At 42.7% G+C, this 22890-nt stretch overlaps 1 protein-coding gene across 3 annotated transcripts in view; it reads left to right on the top strand.

The window, feature by feature from the left end:
- LOC126188868 (dual specificity tyrosine-phosphorylation-regulated kinase 4) overlaps nt 1–22890 on the top strand; it is a 642300-nt gene that overhangs the window by 204606 nt on the left and 414804 nt on the right. Inside the window, exon 1 of one of the 3 annotated variants that reach the window (XM_049930521.1) lies at nt 10612–10840. The exons of the other annotated variants lie outside the window; for them this stretch is intronic. Coding sequence (XP_049786478.1) covers nt 10703–10840 — 138 coding nt within the window. The 5' untranslated portion in view covers nt 10612–10702. Of the gene's footprint in view, nt 1–10611; nt 10841–22890 lie in introns of those variants that run through there. 3 annotated transcript variants of the gene reach the window in all.

Raw genomic sequence — 22890 nt, 5'->3', positions numbered from 1 at the left:
CATTTATCTTCATGGCTATGTACAGGAATATGGTAATCTTATTAGGTGCAGACTGAAACTTGACTATAGACTGGTACAGACAAATGTAGAACTCGTACAAAAAATGGTTCAAATGGCTCCGAGCACTATGCGACTTAACTTCTGAGGTCATCAGTCGCCTAGAACTTAGAACTAATTAAACCTAACTAACCTAAGGACATCAAACACATCCATGCCCGAGGCAGGATTCGAACCTGCGACCGTAGCGATCGCTCAGTTCCAGACTGTAGCGCCTACAACCGCACGGCCACTCCGGCTAGCGAACTTGTACAGACTGGTACAGATTAATGCAGACTGGTACAGACTGGTGCAGACAAATGCAGACTGACTAATTGGAGGTCTGTACACTTGTTATAATACCTCGCTCGTTCATGTATCACTGCACGAGTGTGATCCACCAGGAGAAAAGGTTCTACGTTAGCTGGTTAGCTGCGTTACATATTAATACGCGGATAGGCGGAAGCAGAATTTGGTCCGTCTCTATGGCAGCGCCATCTCGTAGTGCGGAGACGGACGAGCGTTTCGCCTGCGCTGTTGTGCTTAGCGGGGCGCGCTCTAGTGGGAAAGTTGTGTATGCGCTGGCTACGCGGAACTATGTACACAACACGGAGCTACTACATTCGAACACCAGATGGAATTGCGATGGATAACTTCGTGTTATTTATGTTGCTTCTTCATTCCTTTTTTTCCACTCCATTTCGTTTGTTCGATATTCAACATACGCCTGTCGTAGTTCAGAACTTCTTTTTATGCCATCATAGTGGGTAGCACGGCTTGGTGGAAGTCTGAACCCTTAACATATAGGGCTGGCGCAGGAAATAGGAAAGAGTCAAAGAATGGCGATCTGTTTCATCACAGGTTCGTTTAGTAAGATGCTCACCTAAGTCCAGTGCTGAGAGCCCAAGACAGTGTGGTTTACTGTCAAAATTCGAAGAGCACCCGTTCCTACGAGAGTCAGCTATCAAACTCCTTATTCCTATGTAGGAGGAGTCGCCAAAATTGTGCCATTTTCGATATTTTACTTATTATAGCCTAAAGACAAAGTTACAAAATTGTTTACATAGTGCCATTCTCAACTGTAGGATGTTTTTCTTGGTACCTGATTTAAAGAATGGAAATTTTGAGAAAAATAAAGACACCACACTTAATTTTCTAAACCTCTGCAAGTGATATAAATTAGGAATCAGGTTTCCTGATTTTTACCAGTGGGTGCATAAATTCTACTACCTTTATAACCCATTTCTGCCTGAATTATTTTTTTCTTCGGATTTCTACAAGTTAGATATTTATGTGTCTATTGTCATTAAAGAAAAGCAATACAACAATCGAAACAAAACAATAATCAATAATTGAAACAAAAAAGGGCGTAACATATATGTCACGCTAGGCAGAACATACATTTTAGGCAGAATATATGACAGCAAGTAAAATAATACACTGTATGTGATTTCTGATTTAAAGAATGGAAATTTTGAGAAAAATAAAGACACCACACTTAATTTACTAAACCTTTGCAAGTGATATAAATTAGTAATCAGGTTTTCTAATTTTTACCAGTGGGTGCATAAATTCTACTACCGTTATAACCTATGTCCCTGAGCTTGAAGATATGTGGTAGCCCAAGTTTTAGGAAATACTCTACTTGTTAGTTCCTACATCACTATTTGTAAGCATCAAATTACTATTTTTTCATGACTTTCCCCACCCTTGCTACTCGTCAGCTCACTGACTTCTTGGCTAGGTCTTGAAGTTTTGCTTGGAAATTCCATCATTTCCCTCCGATTCGGTGTTATTTCTTGGCTGGACACATTTAGCTTACTTTTTGCCTGCTATGGCTTCTTCTGCATTGAAATTATGACGCAATCCGTTTCTTTCTGCAATGTCGAGGGCAAGTTTTCTTACATCCAAGAGCATAAAACGAACATCATCTCTTCAAATGTAAGAACATGCTCTTCCACTTCATTTTTAACTTTGTTTTTTTGCGGCCAAAAGCTTTATATCTCCGTTTGCATTTTTTTTATTTTCAGCACGCCTTTTAATTGTTGGCTGAGGCACGTTTTATATGCGTACACATTCATTTAATCTATGATTGCCATTTGGATATATTGTTACAGCTGAATACTGTTCATCTGTGTTCCACTTTCCATAATGCGCTTCTGTTGCCACGTTTTTTAAATAACAATTTAGGATAAATAACGTATTAGAAAATTCACCTCATCCGTTCTAAACATTATGTGTGCTTCAGTCCGGAACCGCGCTGCTGCTACGGTCGCAGGTTCGAATCCTGCCTCGGGCATGGATGTTTGTGATGTCCTTAGGCTAGTTAGGTTTAAGTAGTTCTAACTCTAGCGGTTGAAGACCTCCGATGTTAAGTCCCATAGTGCTTAGAGCCATTTGAACCACTATGTTTGCACAAATAATGCTAAACGTATTTTTGAAATTCATTATACAAGTAAGTCTTTTAAATTGCACCGGTCCAGTATCGGAAACGTATAGCGGTGCGCTAGGAGCGTCGTCGCCATTTTCTGTTTGTCAGTTTCCTACAAACGAATCACAACGAATACAGATTCGTGACTGTCTGAAAAGCAAGGTTATTTCATGTACATTCGCTCATAAATACAACATCACGTTACCACTTACCTTATATCAACAGTAGTTCTCTTCGCCATGCACACAAAAAAATTAGATTAAAACAACATCAAAATCATCACTGTCCTAAGATGATCTGTTCAACACATTACACACACACACACACACACACACACACACACACACACACACACACAGAGACACTCACAAGCATGCACACACTCAAGCTGAGAATATGGCTCCTATGATCAGTTAATTCACACTGACCTCTTTAAATGTCGGGTAGTACAAGAGGTACGAATTTTATAGCAGCGGTAGAAATTAGCAGCCGGTACAATACAGTATTTACCGACGTTCTTCCCACGTACCGGTACCATTGGAGACCAGAACAGAAATGAAGAAACTGCCAGAGAGAGCCGGCGGGCGTGGCCGAGAGATTCTAGGCGCTTCAGTCTGGAACCGCGCGACCGCTACGGTCGCAGGTTCGAATCCTGCCTCGGGCATGGTCGTGCGTGATGTCCTTAGGTTAGTTAAATGGCTCTGAGCACTATGGGACTTAACATCTATGGTCATCAGTCCCCTAGAACTTAGAACTACTTAAACCTAACTAACCTAAGGACATCACACACATCCATGCCCGAGGCAGGATTCGAACCTGCGACTGTAGCAGTCTCGCGGCTCCGGACTGCGCGCCTAGAACCGCTAGACCACCGCGGCCGGCTTAGGTTAGTTAGGTTTAAGTAGTTGTAAGTTCTAGGGGACCGATGACCTCAGATGTTGAGTCCCATGGTGCTCAGAGCCATTTGAACCATTTTTAAGCCAGAGAGTCTCCGCCACACACTACGCAATGGCTTGCGAAGTATAGATATAGGTGTCATCTGCTCCTGAATAACGAACGCTTCTATCCGTGCGGGTTTCTCAGAATATTATTTGAGTAATATGGATTTCGGGAAACGCCATGGAATTCGCCCACTCGAGTATCAAAACCAGACGAAAAACCTCCATGCTATCACGCTGATGTACCAACTGAAACAGCAGACGTGGTGGTGGAACGTCTATAGAGTTTTAATTGCTAGCAACGAGGCAGACAGCGCAGCAGCTAAGATGCTGCACTCGTATTAAGGAGAACAGGCTCCAGAACAAGCTACAACGATGCTTATTTAGGATTTCTGCTGTTTCCCTGTGTCACGCAAATGGCGGTACGGTTGCTTAAAGTAGGCTGTTGTTCGTTTAATGCCTAATCCTTACCCAACACAAATCATGCTCTGTCACTGATAATCTCGATATAGACCGGCCGTTATAATGTGCCTCTTCAGTGCTGAATATTTAGTGATTTGTCCTTGGGCCCGACGTTTGTCATTATTTTGAAGTGAGAAGCATTAGAGAGCATATCCACACACTAAGATATAAAGCACTTACTTAGCTGATTGTCTCCATGTTGGCTTCGTTGTCTTCTTTAGAGGCATAATAATCTCCGCCAGCAGGGCTACTGCGTAGAAAAGTAAGTGCTGTGAGCATTGTGAATACCTCGTAAATCTCACGTTACGTTTAACGACGCTGTCTGTTATAATAACCCGAACAACACGTCTGCTTTGTGCAGCATTACAAAATGACTTGAACGTAATTCACCACAACTTCCCGCCAAGTCTGCACACGATGAAGAAAGTGCAAAGCAACTATACAAACCAACGACTTTACATCTTTATCTGAAACAATCGCTGGTACATATTTAGCAAAACTTAATGTAATTGAATTTACAAAAGACATAAAATATGGATATTTGATGACGAAGTACTTAATTTTAGTTGACCTTTTTGTAAAGGAAGATACCGATACCGTCTGGTATCGCAGGATTCACAATATGTTCAAATGGTTCAAATGGCTCTGAGCACTATGGGACTCAACTGCTGTGGTCATAAGTCCCCTAGAACTTAGAACTACTTAAACCTAACTAACCTAAGGACAGCACACAACACCCAGCCATCACGAGGCAGAGAAAATCCCTGACCCCGCCGGGAATCGAACCCGGGAACCCGGGCGTGGGAAGCGAGAACGCTACCGCAATCACAATATGTCTTGGGCTTGATTACATTACAACGTGGGCCGGGCGCGGTGGTCTCGCGATTCTAGGCGCACAGTCCGGAACCGCGCGCCTGCTACGGTCGCAGGTTCGAATCCTGCCTCGGGCATGGATGTGTGTGATGTCCTTAGGTTAGATAGGTTTAAGTAGTTCTAAGTTCTAGGGGACTGATGACCACAGCTGTTGAGTCCCATAGTGCTCACAGCCATTTGAACCATTACAACGTGGAGCTTCCTTCCTTGCATCAAGTAACCAAAAGTGGTACACGTTCGTATCGCTATTGCAGTATCTATGGTGTGAAACCTGAATATTTGCTGGCGTACTGAGTGCTCTATAATGTTTCGCGAGTGCAACCGTACCAAGAGACGACCGTTTGCACTCCCGTAGCAGCATCGGGTATTTATGTTCTACAAGCTGCGACATCGTCGCGAAAAAACAGTGACCCGTATATGTAATAAGTTCCCTTTAATTTACGTCCACGGTTTCGGTCTTTAATGACCATCATCAGATCTGCAGCAAAAATGGGAAAACATAAATACACTCGCAAACTGTATACAGCTTAAGAACAACACATAGACCATAATGAAAAGTAGTACTGACAAAATTTGCATTTGTGCGCTTTAAAGATGAAGAGGCATACCTGTTTCATAAAAACAAAGTCCTAATGTACTGGAGCCATAGTGGCATCGTCAAATGTTAAATGAGGAATCAGCACCAGCATCGTCAGAGACATATAAGTAATATCATATGCACGAGTCTTGTTGTCAGTAATAGTACTGTTTAAAACAAGCTGCCGTACAGTAGCCACAAGTTGTTTGTGATGTAAGTTCACCAGATGTCGCTAATGTCTGCATACACCAGTTTTCAATAATTAATTGAAACAGCGAAGATACAGGGGGATACAATAGTTGAAGTCTGTAATAAGCTTATAACGTATAAAAGGCATTATAGTAATAAAAAGCAATAAAAAGAAGAACACGACAAAAGTAATATTGTTTAATATTTATGTCATTATCTAGAATATTAGCACTAGAGCACATGTCAACCACTGTTTCTTAACTCTTCCTCTTTTTAACAATATTACTTTTGTCGTGTTCTTCTTTTTATTGCTTTTTATTACTGTAATGCCTTTTATACGTTATAAGCTTATTACAGACTTCAACTATTGTATCCCCCTTTATTTTCGCTGTTTCAATTAATTATTGAAAACTAGTGTATGCAGACATTAGCGACATCTGATCAGCTTACAACACAAACATCTTGTGGCTATTGTACGGCAGCTTGTTTTGAACGGTAGTGCTATTCACAACATAACTCGTGCATGTGATGAAATAAGTGTTCGACGATGCTGGTGCTGAATCCGCATTTAACATTTGACGATGCCACTGTGGCTCCAGTACATTAGAACTTTGTTTTTATGAATCGGGTATGCCTCTTCATCTTTAAAGCACACAAATGTAAATTTTGTCAGTACTACTTTTCATTATGGTCTATGTACTGTTCTTAAGCTGTATACAGTTTGCGAGTGTATTTATGTTTTCCCATTTTTGCTGCAGATCTGATGATGGTCATTAAAGACCGAAACCGGTAATCTGTTAACAAAAAGTTTGTGACCATAGACGTAAATTAAAGGAAACTTATTTATGTTCTCTCTGTTATTAAGCTTCGATGAGTATTCAACGTTTTTGCTATACTTTTTTCGTGCGGCATTCTTAACCATACAGACATCTTTGCTCGGCGTGTTTGCTGTTGTATCGTAGCTCGAGAATGGGAGCAGCAGCGTCAAGAGACTTTGTAGGACACGACTTGAAAAAGATAACGTGGACGTACATCTGCGAGAAGCGACCGCGTTCCACGACTGCACTGGCTCTCTTCGGTGTCGGCAACAGGCGCAACACAAAGACGCAACAGTTGGACGCAAAGGCAGCAAAAACGCGGTTTCGCGCCTAGCGAGGAACTGGAGACTTGCTTGTGTCAACACACACACACACACACACACGCTCACACAGAGGCACGACTGCTTGCAACGCATGCTTCGCGGCTAACCACTAACTAACTCGTGCACGCTGCTAGCTTCCTGGTGGTGGAGGTGTGGTCTACTAACCGTCTGATCTGTTCCGCTCTCACGAGCAGAAAGTACTGGAAGGCGCTGCAGTGTTCCTCGCACCTCTGACGCCCACGTCTCACTTGCGTCCCAGGGGTTACGTGCTGATTTTATTCACGACCTACCTGATAGCTGATTTGGAAGTGCGCTGTTTACACTCTTTGACAGAGGTACTTTCTACAGTCTGAAATGAGATTAATTTCTACAAACTGGGTTCCACTGCGGTGATTTAGAACAAATCTGGATTTACTTCATGATCCCAGTATGCGATGGGGTATTTATAATGTTAAAGTAGTTTCTTTCCTTTGGTGTTACGGTGACTTCCATCGGAGATGCTTCGTTTTTGTGCCGGATAAAGGAAAATGAGGAAGGGTAAAAGAAATGGGGAAGAGGGTGAACGAATTTGGAAGGGGAAGGAGATAATAGTAATAGCAGAGGAAGAAAAAAGATAAGAAGAAATTGCAAGGCACAAAAATTGGAAAAGGGTCGAGATACCTGAAAGGAAATAATTAAGAAGCTTTTTGTGTGAAATTCGCGCCATTTGTCCGTAATTTTTTTATTGTTAATTTGTTTCACACTTTCGCTATATCGACTTTATAGCCGTTATCAAGCGCAAAGGCGAAGAAAGGTCGTTAAACATGAGTGGTAACTAAAACCAGGTGTTACAACTCGTTTTGTTTGAGGTATTAGCTCGAGCCACTCTCGATATGCCTAGTGAGCCAACATAACGAAAGTGTCAGTACTGCATTTTGCCTTCCTTGGTTTGTTTGTTACGGTTTTATATTCGAGACGAATCCGCTTTCGTACATTCCAGACCTTAACAGGCGAATCTGCGCTTTATTATTAACGAGTTTATCCTTCCCCTTTGATGCAGGGTTTTTCGAAATCACAGACGTGCAGGTACCACAAGTGACTGTCATCCCTGGTCACAAACAGAAATTAATCAATAAATAATTGACAAAACGAAACTGCGATTCCACATTAATGTTTTACAGTAAGCTATTGGTATTGCCGAAAACAAGCCTTTCTTTTCCACCTATTGAACCTATGCTCTATAAAGGATTCTTATCGTTTACAGTGACTAAAATATTTTCTCTCTTAACATCCAAGATATTTTTGTTTCCACAGTCTCCTCTAGGTATAGATCACAGCGTTAATTATTTATCCCAACAGCCCTGCGACTATTTTACGCACGATTGTGTTGGGATACTGGCTCAGCCGATAAACTGATGATCCAAGACTGCTTTTGAAAATTTCCGAACAATATCGACCTGAAGCATAATGTTAAGGTTCATTGCTCTTAGAAGAAAACCTCTAGTGTCAGGAACATTTCTGTCGTTGTCCTGTCATCTCACAGTGGCACACTTTAAGCTACCCGTGATTTTCCTCATTCAATGCGAATTCCGAAAAATGAGTTCTGTACATTAGTAAGAACGCTGCTACACTATCGAGTAGATATAGTTCACAGCCCCTAACCGAGTTGTTCGTAGGTCATTTACACATTCTCTGTGTATCAGGCAAGAGTGACTGGACACTATAATGTTTCTCGGTTGCGCAAATTGTGAAAATCAACCAAAATTTCAAAATGGTTTCCGTCTGTCTTTGTAATGTCCTTTACCAAACGGAATGCATTAAATAATGCCTGTTTTGGCAGCAGCTACTAGCTAACATCTGATTACACTCATGGGTAATGATTTCAGAAATGTTGGGAAGCATTGCTGTGGTGGCCAATTTGGAAACTCGGGATTTTTATAGGGACCTCACCTTATCCCGTGGGCAGTGAGTTTAGGATCATTTCAATCAAGATAATAAGCTGTCGTTTCTGAAATATAGTATCAACTTTTTTTCCCATGGCTGTGCCCGCATATGTTTTTGTCTCACATTCTGTTCCTCCTCCCCTTCTGTTTGTCCATCTCTTCCTCCCTCTATCTTTCCACCTCATCCTCCATCCTCTGTCTTCTCGTCCCCCTTTCTCTCTCTCTCTCTCTCCTCGTTGTCCATTTCCTCCACCCACTCCCTCTGACCCAATCTGTCTCCTCCTTGCCTTTGACCATATCTTTAATCTTCTCTGTCTTTCCATCTCTGTCTGCCCCACTTCCTTTTCCACCTGCCCCTACCCCTGTACAGCTTCCAACTGTCACATACATTTTCTCCACCCCCACCCCTCTCTCTCTCTCTCTCTCTGTCCGTTTCCTCCTCTCCCTCGCCATGTTCAACCCTTCTGCAGCCATGCTGATTGGTATGTGTACGTCCCGGAATACGTCCTGGAACACAGTTTAACAAAACAGGCCATACAAGTCCCACAATACACCCACACGCAGGTAAAGCTACAGATCAGGTGCTCGAAAATCATTTATTTGCCCTTGATGTACAGGGCAGCATGCAAAGCAGACCGAGACTCCCCCAACACAACTCTCAGGGCAGCTTATAGATCAGGGCTCAGAAAACCGTTTGTTGTCTCTGACATTTAGGCATGTTGATTTGGCAGGCTGATACTATTCCCACATACGCCTTTTGCGCAGGGCGGCCCATATCCCAGAATCTGGGAAAACACATTTTTGCCCCCATCTTTGCTGCTAGGAGTCTATAGGCCCCACACTGCTGATACTCGCGAAGCCGGCCATTTCTGTGCCAGTTTGGCTGAAATCGATCCGGAGGAGCGTAGGGGAAGAGATGCCAAACATAAATGATGATGTGTCATACTCCGAGGAGCGTAGGGGATGATGCGGGAGACCCGCACCGCTGTAATATGCAAGGACCTAGTGGAAGTGGTTTGCTGTTGCCTTCCTCCGACCGTAATGATGATGAAGACGACACAACACCCAGTGAGGCAGGAAAAATCCCTGACCTCTCCGGGAATCGAACCCAGGACCCCGAGCGCGGGAAGCGAGAATGGTACCGCAAGACCACGAGCTGCAAACAAACATTTACATACTCTCTGCTTTATATATATAACATGTATATATAGCGTGTATATATAAATAAAATATGTAGTAGTACTCATTAACTTGACATTGAACAGTCCTAGATTGTGGCTTACTAACGAGTTGTGAGCCGTGCGGAAGAGAAAATCGTGTCTGCTCCCATCTGTGGATTTCAAGTATTGAGTAGGTAAAAGTTGCGGAGATCGTGTGAGCCTGTGGGAAATGTGTAAATATAGATAGTCTCATTGTTAATGTGGTACTCGGGCAACGTTTGTAGTGCAGAGGCCTGCTTCTGCTATTGCGCGGGTGGTCAGAACGGTAGATGCGCAGAGGTGCGAGGAACGGAGGTGGGGTGAGAGGCAGGTGGGCTGTGGTCAGCGAGCACGGCTCGGCCGGCTGGGTTCGCAGCTGGGCCGGCGTCCTGCGCTGGGGGCTCCGCCGACCGCAGCCGCCGGGCTGCGCCACTCGGCGTCCTTCTCGTGTCTGCCGAGGGGCGGCGTCGGCGCCGGCGCGGCCGCGGGGGCGGGCGTGGGAGGCCGCGGGCCGCACCGCGCGCGCACCGCCACGCTGCCGTCGGCCGCCGCCGCCGCCGCAGACACGGACTACGGCTTCGTGACGCGCCGGGCTCCGCCGCTGCTCGAGGAGGAGGACGACGAGCCGCCCCCGGCCGCCGCGGTGCGCAAGAGCGCCAGCCTGCTGTCGCCGCCCGCCTGGTGGCGCCGCCACCGCAAGGACCACCAGCCCCCGCCCGACGCGCCCGCCGCCGCCTCCGCCTCCGCCTCGGGGGGCAGCGGCCGGCGCTGGCGCAGCCTGGGCGCGCTGATGCGCCTCCAGCAGCAGGCGCCCGCCCCCGCCGCCGCCACCGCCGCCGCCCCCGCGGTGCCGCCGCCCCCGGCGCCGCCCGCCACCGCGCAGTCGCAGTCCTTCTACCTGCTGGACGACTTCCTGCGGCCGGCCCGCGGCGCCATGCGCCAGCACGCCTCCAACACCAGCTCCTCAGACTCGCTCGAGCTGTCGTCGCCCGTGCCGCCGCCCGTACCGCCCCCGCCGCCCCCGCTGCGGCTGCTCGCGTGCCGCGACTGCTCCTGCCGCCGCTACGACACGGTACAGACGCCACTCGCCTCGCTACTAACATCGACCACAAACGCTCACTACTAACACGTCATCGCTGCGCGTCAACGCGATATCGATAAACTGAAATTATAAGTTTGTAGCCGCGTTCCGCATTACAAATAAACGGAAGAAGTTTTCCTTCCACCAGTCTCGGTGTAACTATAGTTGTAGGTGGAGTGGTGAAACTACTGTAGACTATAGCAAGTAAGTGTAGACTATAGTAGATTCCCTTGGACCGATTGTCAGTTAAGATCGACATTGCGTTACCTGTACGCTAAGTGTGTTGCATACCTATCGGGCGTTGCCTCATTTCGTCGCTTTGTTTGCGTATACTCTCTAGAAGCTGGAAGCAGTTAACGTCTGTAAAGAGGGTCGTGCAAACTGCGGAATGTTTTTATTCTATATAATAAACCACCTGTCTCTTACTTAAAAATAAATACTACTTACAACAATATTTAAACTGTCGTTGTTTAGTTCAGGTTTTATACGAAAATTGTTGATTTGTAACGTGCTAAAGAGAGATGCTGTACTAAAAACATAAAAAATATACACATTCATCATACAACGCTAGAAATCGCAATTTCTTAAAAATAATGTTTTAAAAAAAAGCGAAACGAAAGCATATCAGCCATTCTTTTAGTTCTTCGCAGAACTTATATAAAACATATTTTTGTGTCATCCTAAAGAACTTTTACACTTATAACTTGAAATTCCTGATTTTGATCAAGATGAACTTTCTCTTGAGTCCAAAATAACAACAATAATTACATATATTTATTTTATATTTGAGAAATTAATCTGTATTTGCTTCAAAAGTAATTGTTATGGTTTTACGTAAAAGACCTGAAATTACTTGATCAACTAATTTTTGTTGCTCATAAAATGCAGTTTATATTTTGTAAGGACAAACAAACAAACAAAAAATGAGGAGCCATCGTCACCTCATAATTTGTCTCACGCACAATAAATTGTTTTTTTTTCCCTACCAATACTATCGGTATTGCTGACCTCTAGTACGCCGTTTATGTTCTGTGCGAAAACTACGGGACCGTAGAGTTGATAGAGAGCATCTCTAGTTGAAGGTAAGTGTCGTGTAGCTGCCAGACTGCTGTAAGCCTTTCTATTTGACTCCTCTTTTAGCGGCTTGCCTTTCGGTATCGCTACTGACCCTCGTATACCACGAGGCTGCGTGGACTACATTGGAAAACTAACCGCCGTAGAAAATAATTGAGGTAATCGCCAGCGATCCAGCCGTGCACGTCCACGTATACAACCAGCAAAGCTGACCAGTTTTCTATTTATTTATATATTTTTTCCTTTTCTAATTTTATGCCCGTGTATTGTGTTCAAAATACTGTTATCGAATCTTATTCACTATGAGGTAGTGCGATTTAACTAAATTAAAATTTCTTCCTACAAAAAAGTAATGTAGTTAAACATAATCAGCGTCTTCTGCCACATCGATTCATGAAACAGGGGATGATCAAAGTAACTGTATATTTCCGCGTGAAGATACATTTGGATCGTGGTAATGTCGTCGGCCAACGAATGAAAATGTAAATATATAAACGAAGCTTTCCTCGTATGAACTTAAATGTAGTACCTATAATGGAAAGTGAATTAACATAGACGTCATTTTCTGCCAAATTAACTGACGTAACCAAATTAACTGTCGTAAACAAATGTAACTGAAATAGTGAAGCATCGTCTGCTATTGATAAAGACTGCGGCATCTTCCGTCATTGGATTAAACCATATGTGGTTGTTAAAGTTTATTTTTATCGTGAATTTAACTAAGACTCCTTACGTCTTCTTCTTTGGCAACAGAGGTGCGGTGACTTGTGTTAGATTAAATCTTCTTGATCGAGAGAAATATATTTAAAATGAAGTGGAGGGAATGCAATGAAAAAATATAAGGCAAATATAATTGAAATTAAAACTAGAACTTCTGTGTTGTCACCAAATTTACAGTACTGTGATATCATCCTTGCACCTGCTAAGTTAAAGAATACTGTCGGGCAAAAAAAAAAAAAGAAAAAAAAACTACGAAGATCTCTTTATACTTTTTGAGTCTGCACGAACGGAGGTGGGCCAATAAATATCCTACTAAATTTTATTCTATATTTTCTTCTCTTTTTAAAAGAAGGAACGTCATGTATCCTGTCGTGTTTCTTTTGGTCTTAGAATTCGGTTCCTCATCACGAGTGAGAATATTAACAGATGTTATGCTTTCTGGAGTGTTTCAGCCTATTATTTCAAGTTTCTGTTTCATGAAATCCCACAACTCCCTCGAATTTTTATGCATGAAACTATGTTCGTCGCTGTCTACGTGGCCACAGGTGACGCACCTGGGTCAGGTTGCTGGCTGAATTGCACGGAGTTTGAAATTTCTTGGGAGTTTCCTGTTTACTCTGCCTGCACTTGAGATAGCAGATGTGAACTGAGTCCCTTTTCCTTTATGACTGATCAGTCTTCGTGCTTCCATTTTTGTTCGACCACGTTCCTTGTGTTGACTGCTACAAGATTCTTATACATGTCGTTAACCTCCATAATCTGTTTGGCAGATATTCTCATACGGATACAGCTGTATTCCAATAACAAGCACTTTAAGTGATGCAGATCATTTGGGATGTGTCTGACATTGGTCGGCGGGGCGATGTTTGGCCCAGTGATCTCGTTGACCTCTCGACCACTGTGATAGCGCTTCAGCTAACTAGAGTAAATTAACTGTGTGATTTACGTTTCTGCAGAATGTCAAGTGGTAGGAGCCAACCGCCAGTCCACAGTAATTAGCTTGCGCGTCACGTGCTCACGATGTTGCCAGATTTATAACCACGTGGCCGCAACAGTGAATCTTCGTTCATAGGAATAGGAATATCTTCAGTTATAGTCAACAGTGTTATATGGCTCATAGTTTCACGCCAAGAAATCTTCGCAACAACCGAACCAGTAACGGTGCTGTTCGTTTTTAACCAATAGGATTACGAAAAGTGGCCGGTCGCTGCTTTTTATTATTATTATTTGTTCGAATTAACCTCTGTTCTTCCACAGCTGCTGACTCGCAATCTCAATTTTTGACAAAATAGCTACAGCATGTCTTACTTTTGCAGTTGTTTTTGATGGAGTTGTAGAGCTCTGTTAGAGCCTGCAAAAATTAAAAGAAACGTTCAGTGACTAAACTTCGTTATTAATTGTGGATGCTTTGGCTGGTAAGACACGGGTCATTTAGACATACGAAGACAGCTGATACATCCGATCAAGCTACTGAATAAGAGTTGAAAATTCAGTTTCATTAGTGTATCTGGCGACATGCTCTAGTGGTAGTGTAACATTAACAGTTACTTTTTCACGGGTTCCATACTAAAACTTAGCACTTAATATTGTTTCATCTGTGAGCGGCCAACTTCGCAGACATCTTGGAAGAAATAACTGTAAGAGTAACAAGACGAATTGTATTCACAGGCTCGTTATGAGAGGGCTGCTTTTTCTCTAGAGATACGAGTATGCATGTGATGAAAGTGACAAGAGATTACATATTGATTCCGTATTTCTGGATTTCCGGAAGGCTTTTGACACTGTACCCCGCAAGCGGCTTGTAGTGAAATTGCATGCTTATGGAATATCGTCTCAGTTATATGACTGGATTCGTGGTTTCCTGGCAGAGACGTCACAGTTCGTATTAATTGACGGAAAGTCATTGAGTAAAACAGAAGTGATTTCTGGCGTTCCCCAAGGTAGTGTTGTATGCTCTTTGCTGGTCATTATCTATACAAACGATTTAAGACACAATCTGGCAGCCGTCCTAGGTTGTTTGCAGATGACGCTGTCGTTTATCGACTAATAAAGTCATCAGAAGATCAAAACAAATTGAAAAACGATTTAGAAAAGATATATGTATTGTGCGAAAATTGGCAATTGATCCAAATAACGAGAAGTGTGAAGTCATCCACATGACTGCTAAAAGCAATCCGTTAAACTTCGGTTACGCGATAAATCAGTTAAATCTAAAGGCCGTAAATTCAAGTAAATACCTAGGAATAACGATTACGAGCAACTTAAATTGGAAGGAACACACAGAAAATGTTGTGGGGAAGGCTAACTAACCAAAGACTACGTTTTATTGGCAGGAAGCTTAGAAAATGTAACATATCTACTAAGGAGACGCTACGTTTGTCCGTCCTCTTTTAGAATACTGCTGCGCGGTGAATACTGCTGCGCGGTGTGGGATCCTTACCATAGGACTGACGGAGTACATCGAAAAAGTTCAAAGAAGGGCGGCACGTTTTGTATGATCGCGAAATGGGGGAGAGGGTGTCACTGAAATGATACAGGATTTGGGATGGACATCATTAAATCAAAGGCGTTTTTCGTTGTGGCGGAATCTTCTCACGAAATTCCAATCACCAGCTTTTCTCCTCCGAATGCGAAAATATTTTGTTGGCACCGACCTACATAGGGAGAAACGACACCATGCTAACATAAGGGAAATCAGAGCTCGTAGAGAGGGATATAGGTGTTCATTCTTTCCGCGTGCTATACGAGATTGGAACAATAGAGAATTGTGAAAGTGGCACGATGAATCCTCTGCCAGGCACTTAAATGTGATTTGCAGAGCATCCATGTAAATGTAGATGTAAGATAACAGCTCCGCGTAACACTTCTCCGTCCTGGGAGAAGAGGACACGAAAACGTTTGCCCTCCGTTTCCTGTGTAGCTCAAGTTATGTAAATTGTCCAAAACAGTGTCGCATCGCCTCCATATCTGCCAACGTACGCTTGTGTGATCAAAGGTATCCCGACACCTATCAGGTGATATTAATATGGAATGTGTCCACCCTTCACCCTTATGACGGCATGAACCATGCTGGGGATCCTTTCGATGAGGTGTCTCGATGTATGATGAGGAACAGCACCCCATTATTTCTTAGGAGCTGAAACCAGAGAACGTAGAAATATTGGACGCTGCTATGTAGAGCTACGACGACGCTGTGACTCATACCAAACGTTCAAATGGTTCAAATGGCTCTGAGCACTATGGGACTTAACATCTGTGGTCATCAGTCCCCTAGAACTTAGAACTAATTAAACCTAACTAACCTAAGGACATCACACACATCCATGCCCGTGGCAGGATTCGAACCTGCGACCGTAGCAGTCGCGCGTTTCCGGACTGGGCGCCTAGAACCGCTAGACCACCGCGGCCGGCATACCAAACGTGTTCTACTGGGTTTAGGTGGGGACGCTGGGCAGACCAATCCATTTCGGGAATACTATTGACCACAAACCAGTGTCTCACACACGGTGCTTTATGACAGGGTCCATCACCATGCGGATGCAAACAATCATCGTCTCCGAACTATTCCTCTACTGCACGCAGGACGCAATGCCGAAAAATGTGTTCATATCCTTCTGTATTCAGCGTTTTGCTAAGCAGAGTAAGGAGAGACTTATCAACCACGAAAAACAGCCGCACCTTAACACAAACTCCTATGTACTTCATTAAATAAATCTCGTGTGACTAGGGCCTACCGTCAGGTAGACCGTTCGCCGGGTACAAGTCTTCCGATTTGACGCCACTTCGGCGACTTGCGCGTCGATGGGGAGGAAATGATGATGATTAAGACAACACAATACCCAGTCCCTGAGCGGAGAAACTCTCCGACCCAGCCGGGAATCGAACCCGGGCCCTTAGGATTGACATTCTGTCGCGCTGACCATTCAGCTACCCGGGGCGGACATGTACTTCATTGTTGGCACTACACACGACGGCAGTTAACGTTGTGGTTGTTCCTTCGCATTTCCAATCAGACCACCAAGAGGCAGCTCTAGAAGGGTTGAAATGTCCTTGAGGGATTTGTTACTCAGGTGACTTCTAATAACTGGTACCCTTCGAGGTCTTGAGATTCCCTTGACTCACGTATTCTGATGCTGCTTCTCTATTGATTACAGAATATTCCTCGCCTCCTGTTCTATTGACGGGTCCATCTCTCGTGACATCTAAAGGTCAATTCCGCATTACATGAGGGTGTCCGGATACCTTTGATCACGTTGTGTATGTGGGCTTTCATTCAAGGGAAGCAGAAAGTGAAAGAATAAACATGAAAATAACATTAATGCGAAATGAAAACCAAACAGCGTCCAAAATAAATGCTGTCTGAAGTGTACTTCTTTACAGCGAGTCAAATTAATAATAATCCAATACCGTGTTCCGATACCTCGTTCGTTGTTGCAAGCACGACCATGTGATCGACACGACCTGACTCATGGGTATAGGATATAAATTCCCTAAGTGAATCTGCGACCATGATGAATTTGTGTGTATAAAACCGCCTAAATGAAAATGAACCGTTTATTATTATCATCAGATGTGTTACTAAGTTACATAAGAATCAGTGGTAAAACAAGTTCAGCGTCAGATCGGATAAAACCTATGGCTTAGCGGGGCGACCGCTGCCTTTTCGGCTCAAACGTTTATCAAAATACAAATGCTAGCTGAGATTTAGCGCTGAGAAGTAAGTCACCCTCGTTTTGCAGGTGTATTAACAGTGTTGATAACCTTTGGGTACATTGAACTTTTGGTTCTGACAATGACCTTGACAAACATCCTAATTTACAGTGCTACACGTTCATGTAAATATGTTCTTGTTTTAATATTTGACATTCAAGATTGAATGAAACGAATAAACCACGAAACGAAACCAACAGAAATGATGTCTATCAGCGCTTCTCTTTTGCACAGAAACTTGATACGCGTATTTTAACCACATCATCCGTGTAAAACACAGCTTACAGCCGAGATCGAGTGAAATGGGCAAAATACATGATGCGCGGGAGAGTATCACAATGTCCACAGCGCGACGCCCGCTGCAGCAGCACAGCGAGAGCGCTCTAGGAGCGAAGCTTGGAACTTCGACCTCACATTCTACGACTGCCCGCCATCTACAACGCAGGAGCAGTAGCTTCTCACAGCGCCCGCTAGGTGGCTCTGTGGTTGCTCCAGCTGCATATAGCTGAACTTCCTTTGTCAACTGCAGCGAGAAATATAGCTGACTGGCTATTGTACAAAACATTTAGGATTAGTGACATATACAGAGATCTTCAGTATGCTTTGGCTAATTGCAAGCATAGACTGTAAAATAAAGGACTCTTAACAGCAGAACCATTTACATAACTTATTTCATATAATCAGTCTCATGCAGGGCCGTTTCTAGGTGTTTTGGGCCCTAGGTGACAATTGAAAAATGACGCGACCTCTTTTTTAAATTTTTTTTACTACCATTGGTAAACCAGATAGCGCCCCCCTCCACCATCACTAACATCTAACGGCACAACAATGCGAATCTCATTTAATACTTTTAATCATTAAACTAAGGTCACCAGCCGCCCTTATTTTCCGGGGCTGTCCTCAATTTTCGTGCTTAGTTCTCAATTCCTTTACAAGTGATTGAGGAAATCAAATGTCCTTACTTTCTTATTTTTTGTCCTCAGTTTTTGAAAGTTCCCAAAGTAATTGAAATAGGTGGAATGTGTTGAACATTTTAAACTAGAATCAGTTGAATACAGCGTTGTAATCTAATTTGGGATCAATTATTTATTTTACTTAATTGCAAGAAAATGAACTAATAAAGGCGTGGGACTACTCTCATGAAACACAACATCGACGTTATTAATATCTGTTTCATTGTTCAAATTACAAATGCTTCCACGGTTTCTTGTCCTAACTGTGCAGGGAGCCTAGTCTCTACACACTTTAAAGCAGAAAATATCCTTTCGCATGTTACTTGTGTAAATACAACCGTCAGCAAATTGCAATAAGCAGACTAGAGATAGAAGTGTGCACTAATTTTTAAATTGTATTGAGACAACAGCTTGCAAGCACAAGGTACGCAGTTTCTATAATTATGTCCTGTCGATAAAAGACTCATGACGCTCTCTTCCTGGTTATTATTTGCGCATATGTTAAATTTTAAAAAATGGCAGCTAATTTGTTTGATAAAAGACAGTGTAGTTATTTTCTTGTGCTGCGAGTCTCAGACACTCAGAGGCAGACTTAGAGACAGGCCCCAACTCATTTTTTATTAATGTGTATGATGAACTTCACTTTCCTTTCACTCCTTTTAGATAATGTTGGAAAAGAAGTACAAAGCATAGCTCGTCACCATGTGATCGATTACCATTGTAAATAGTAGTAGAACAAAAAACAACAACAGAACCACTGAATTCAAGTGACGCTTGACAAATTATCTGCAGAGACAAAAACAAAAAAGGGACTGAGGGAGGTATGATATCAAGTCGCAACACGATCGTAAGCCAGCCCACGTGCCCCGCACCAGTGCTCGACAGAGACGAATCAAGGTCAGGTTTGTTTCCGTTTCGTACTCAGAGGCGGCAGCTTCAGTTTTGAGGTAGGCAGAGGCAATGTGTCCATTTTCGTCAAAGTAAGTGAAGGCTTATAAAGTAACTGTTCCGTATGGTTTTGAAAATAATTTCGGTGTTTTAATGTATCCTCTTTTTCATTTTCTCGCCTATTTGCTCAGTTTTTTCGGCTGTTTAATTTTAAATTAATTTTTCCGCCCTTTGCTTCCCCTGGAAAATTACGCCGTTCTGTACGACAATGTAGTCTTGCCTAATGCTAGAAACGTCCCTGGTAGCATGTAGAGTCTAACCTCCGTGCTGAAGTGGTTTTGTGGCTGCTGGGAGCAGTAACAGTACCCAGTCCATTGCAACCACTTAAGGTAAGAAAATACCTTCGGAGTTGGTCTTTTACAAACTGTATGCGAAATATGAAACCAAAAGAACGACAACCTTATGTAGGAAGCCACCTGAAACTCCGGTTATCTCACAAATGTAACATCGGCGGACAGAACTACCTCACGTCAGGTACGTAAAAAGAGGTCGCGACGTACGAAAAGCTTTCGAAGTCCCTACATTTGGATAACATTAGTTTAATCTCCAAAGTGTCCAAAGCGTACCGATATGGTCAACGAGCTGTTAATAGCCAGAGAACAGAAATTTCGACCTGTACTGATGTTCCTGAGTGGACATAACTGTATGAGTGGCTCTGTGAGTGGATTGAGTGGCATAATGGTTTGTTGTTGCAATACACGCCTGTCTTTTTCTGGTACTTTCGCATGGAAGATAATTTTCCATCCCAAAAAGGCTGTGTTGTCCAACGATACAGACAACGAGAAGCATTTTATTGAGTTCGACAAGAAAATAACAGGAGTAGTTCCCACTGGACGCTGACTTCTGGCCGCCTCTCCCTCCCAACATCTATTAATAGCGACTCCGTCAGGCGAACAGCACACGAAATTGTAGCTTTAGCATTTCTGTGTTAATTTAGCTATTTTGTCTTTGAATAACAGATATTGAACCTTGACAAGAATAGTGACACAACTCAAAAATGTAATACTTGAGAAAAATCGACTTCAAGAAGTCTATAAAACTTATATTGAAATAGTTTAACTTTCAAATAACTATTTTTGGCAGGGAATTTCATTATATTCTATACAACAGTAATATGGACATGAAGTTCTGGTCCCGTCGAAAGTGAGGTGTTATGAGGTACTCATTAAGTAGTTCTTTGAGTTGTGTCATTTCTCTTTCTTTTGTAAAAACTTTCTTGTTTTTGTTATCATCGGTCTTATAATACTTTTGCCACTTTTCTACCTCAGATAATTTGTATTTGTTTAAAATTACTGTAGTAAGACATTCGAATCTCGATCAGACAAAATCAGTCAAGTTACAATACAAAATGAAAAACAAGTTGAAATTGTTTTATCAGAAAAATACAAAATTATAATTTATGAAAATGATACAATTTAACAATGAACAACAATTAGCTATAATTTAAGGGCTGGCCGGTGTGGCCGATCGGTTCTAGGCGCTTCAGTCTGGAACCGCGTCACCGCTACGGTCGCAGGTTCCAATCCTGCCTCGGGCATGGATGTGTGTGATGTCCTTCGGTTAGTAAAGTTTACGAAGTTCTAAGTTCTAGGGGACTGATGACCTCAGATGTTAAGTCCCATAGTGCTCAGAGCCATTTGAACCACTTATAATTGAAGGAACACAGTTAACGAAGACACAGTATCATAAATGAGCTTATGGGGTGCAGGAATACATTTCAGAGGGGGAAGGGACTCAACATGAGCTTTCTTTATAGCAAAAAAGTCCATTTTATTCTTGTAAGCTGCAACGCACTGCGTTTCAGAGATGTTCAGTTGTTTTGTCCTGGTACTGTTGACGGTGATGTGCGCATATTCCTTTTGCTCGTATATGGTTTTCACAAAAGGAATGCCTGGGTCACTCTTTTGTACTTTTGAGTTCTTTCATGTCATTTGATTCGATCATTTCATTGTTTGATGTTCTGTTATAGTTTGATTCTATTTTCTTTGAGAGTGCTTTGAAGTCCACAAAATCCTGGTAACCAAAATCTGTTACGTTATACGCTCTTTTTCTATCAGAAGAGCAGCGTGGTCTCTGGTAAAATGTCATTCCCAGGACGTCTGCTATACTTTGTTCGTCCAACAAAGACGACTATTCTGCCTCTGTCTGCTTGTACTGCCGAGTATTTGAGTCATTACTCAAATGACGTAAGAAATCTTTTTTATTATTTATTGGTACTGTTGCTAGAGCCTAACAAGCAGGAATCAGAGTCACTACGACCTTACTGGGAAGCGATTAACAACCATAAAAGAGCAGAACGGGAAACAAATTACTGAAACTGCTGTTGTGTCCAATTTTCTATAGGACGTGGTAGTCAAAACCAATCCGTATCTGATAATCAACTATTGTTTATTGTTTATTGTCTACTGCTTTGGGTAGTAATTGATGATAATCAAAGAACTTGAAAGATTTCAAATGATATATCCGCACATGGAGGTCTTTTTATCCCCATAATCCATATAAGACGAGCTGCAGAGCAGAGAGCAAATACGCGGCATGAAGGAAGACGATTGTGTAAACAATGCAAATACATAAATCCAACAACTTATCAGAAAGGTTTCAGCAGTATACAGTATACTTTGAAATTCCTGAGAAATTGTTATAAGTGATATTTTCCATTGATTTCATTTATTTATTCCGCATATAATTGTAAGAAGTATCCCTATAGTAGGAATGAACTTCGTTCGTAGAGTTACGCGAGGTAATCTGCGCTCATCGATTGAATACTCGAGGAAAAATTGCTCTGGAGAAATCATAGCAAACCTTCACCCACAGTTGGCTATGAAACGAACACATTCGTCTTGCAGCACTTCGTCTGAGCCGACTTCTGCAAATAGGCAACAAACCTTGCACAAAACGCTTCACAGAAAAAACCGTGTTACCACTTGCGTGAGGCGTGTAGGTCAACTGACTTCGTAGCGTCACAAATGAACCGACGGAAAAACTATTCATGCAACTGCCTGTTTCTCCGTAATAACGGGCAGCCTGAATGTTACGTTGTATATTGGTATTTATTTTATTTACCTGATGTTTAATTTAACATAACGCAACGCGTTTGGAACATGTTCTGACCATCTTCAGACGTTTATTCATACAGTAAATTGTTACTTAAAAATAAATTGTCTTAAACTGTATTAACATTTGTTTACTATTAGTTGCTGGTGGGGCTGGATATTTGGAGTGAGGTCCCGGTGGAGGTTCGAGTCCTCCCTCGGGCGTGGGTGTGTGTGTTTGTCCTCAGGATAATTTAGGTTAAGTAGTGTGTAAGCTTAGGGACTGATGACCTTAGCAGTTAAATCCCATAAGATTTCACACACACACATTTTGATATTTGGAGTGAGAGGGAAGGGCAGTGATTGGCTAGAAGGTGATGTCCAGTGATGTTTTTTTTGTTTATTTGGAGCTGTGTCTCGTTGTTTATTACAATTGACACCACGACAGCTTTTGTGGGATGCAGGTAGTTTTGCGCCAGGTATTATGTTGCGGAAGTCGTGTGATACACGTTTCTGGATCTCAGTTGTGCGCTTACGATGCTGGCGTCCCAAAGCATCTTATTTCATCCTTTGGTATAATGACGGACATGTTGTGTAACTTTGC

This window comes from Schistocerca cancellata, chromosome 5, assembly GCF_023864275.1.
Source record: "Schistocerca cancellata isolate TAMUIC-IGC-003103 chromosome 5, iqSchCanc2.1, whole genome shotgun sequence".
Classification (NCBI taxonomy): Eukaryota; Metazoa; Arthropoda; class Insecta; order Orthoptera; family Acrididae; genus Schistocerca; species Schistocerca cancellata.
This window is presented reverse-complemented; position numbering and strand designations above follow the sequence as displayed.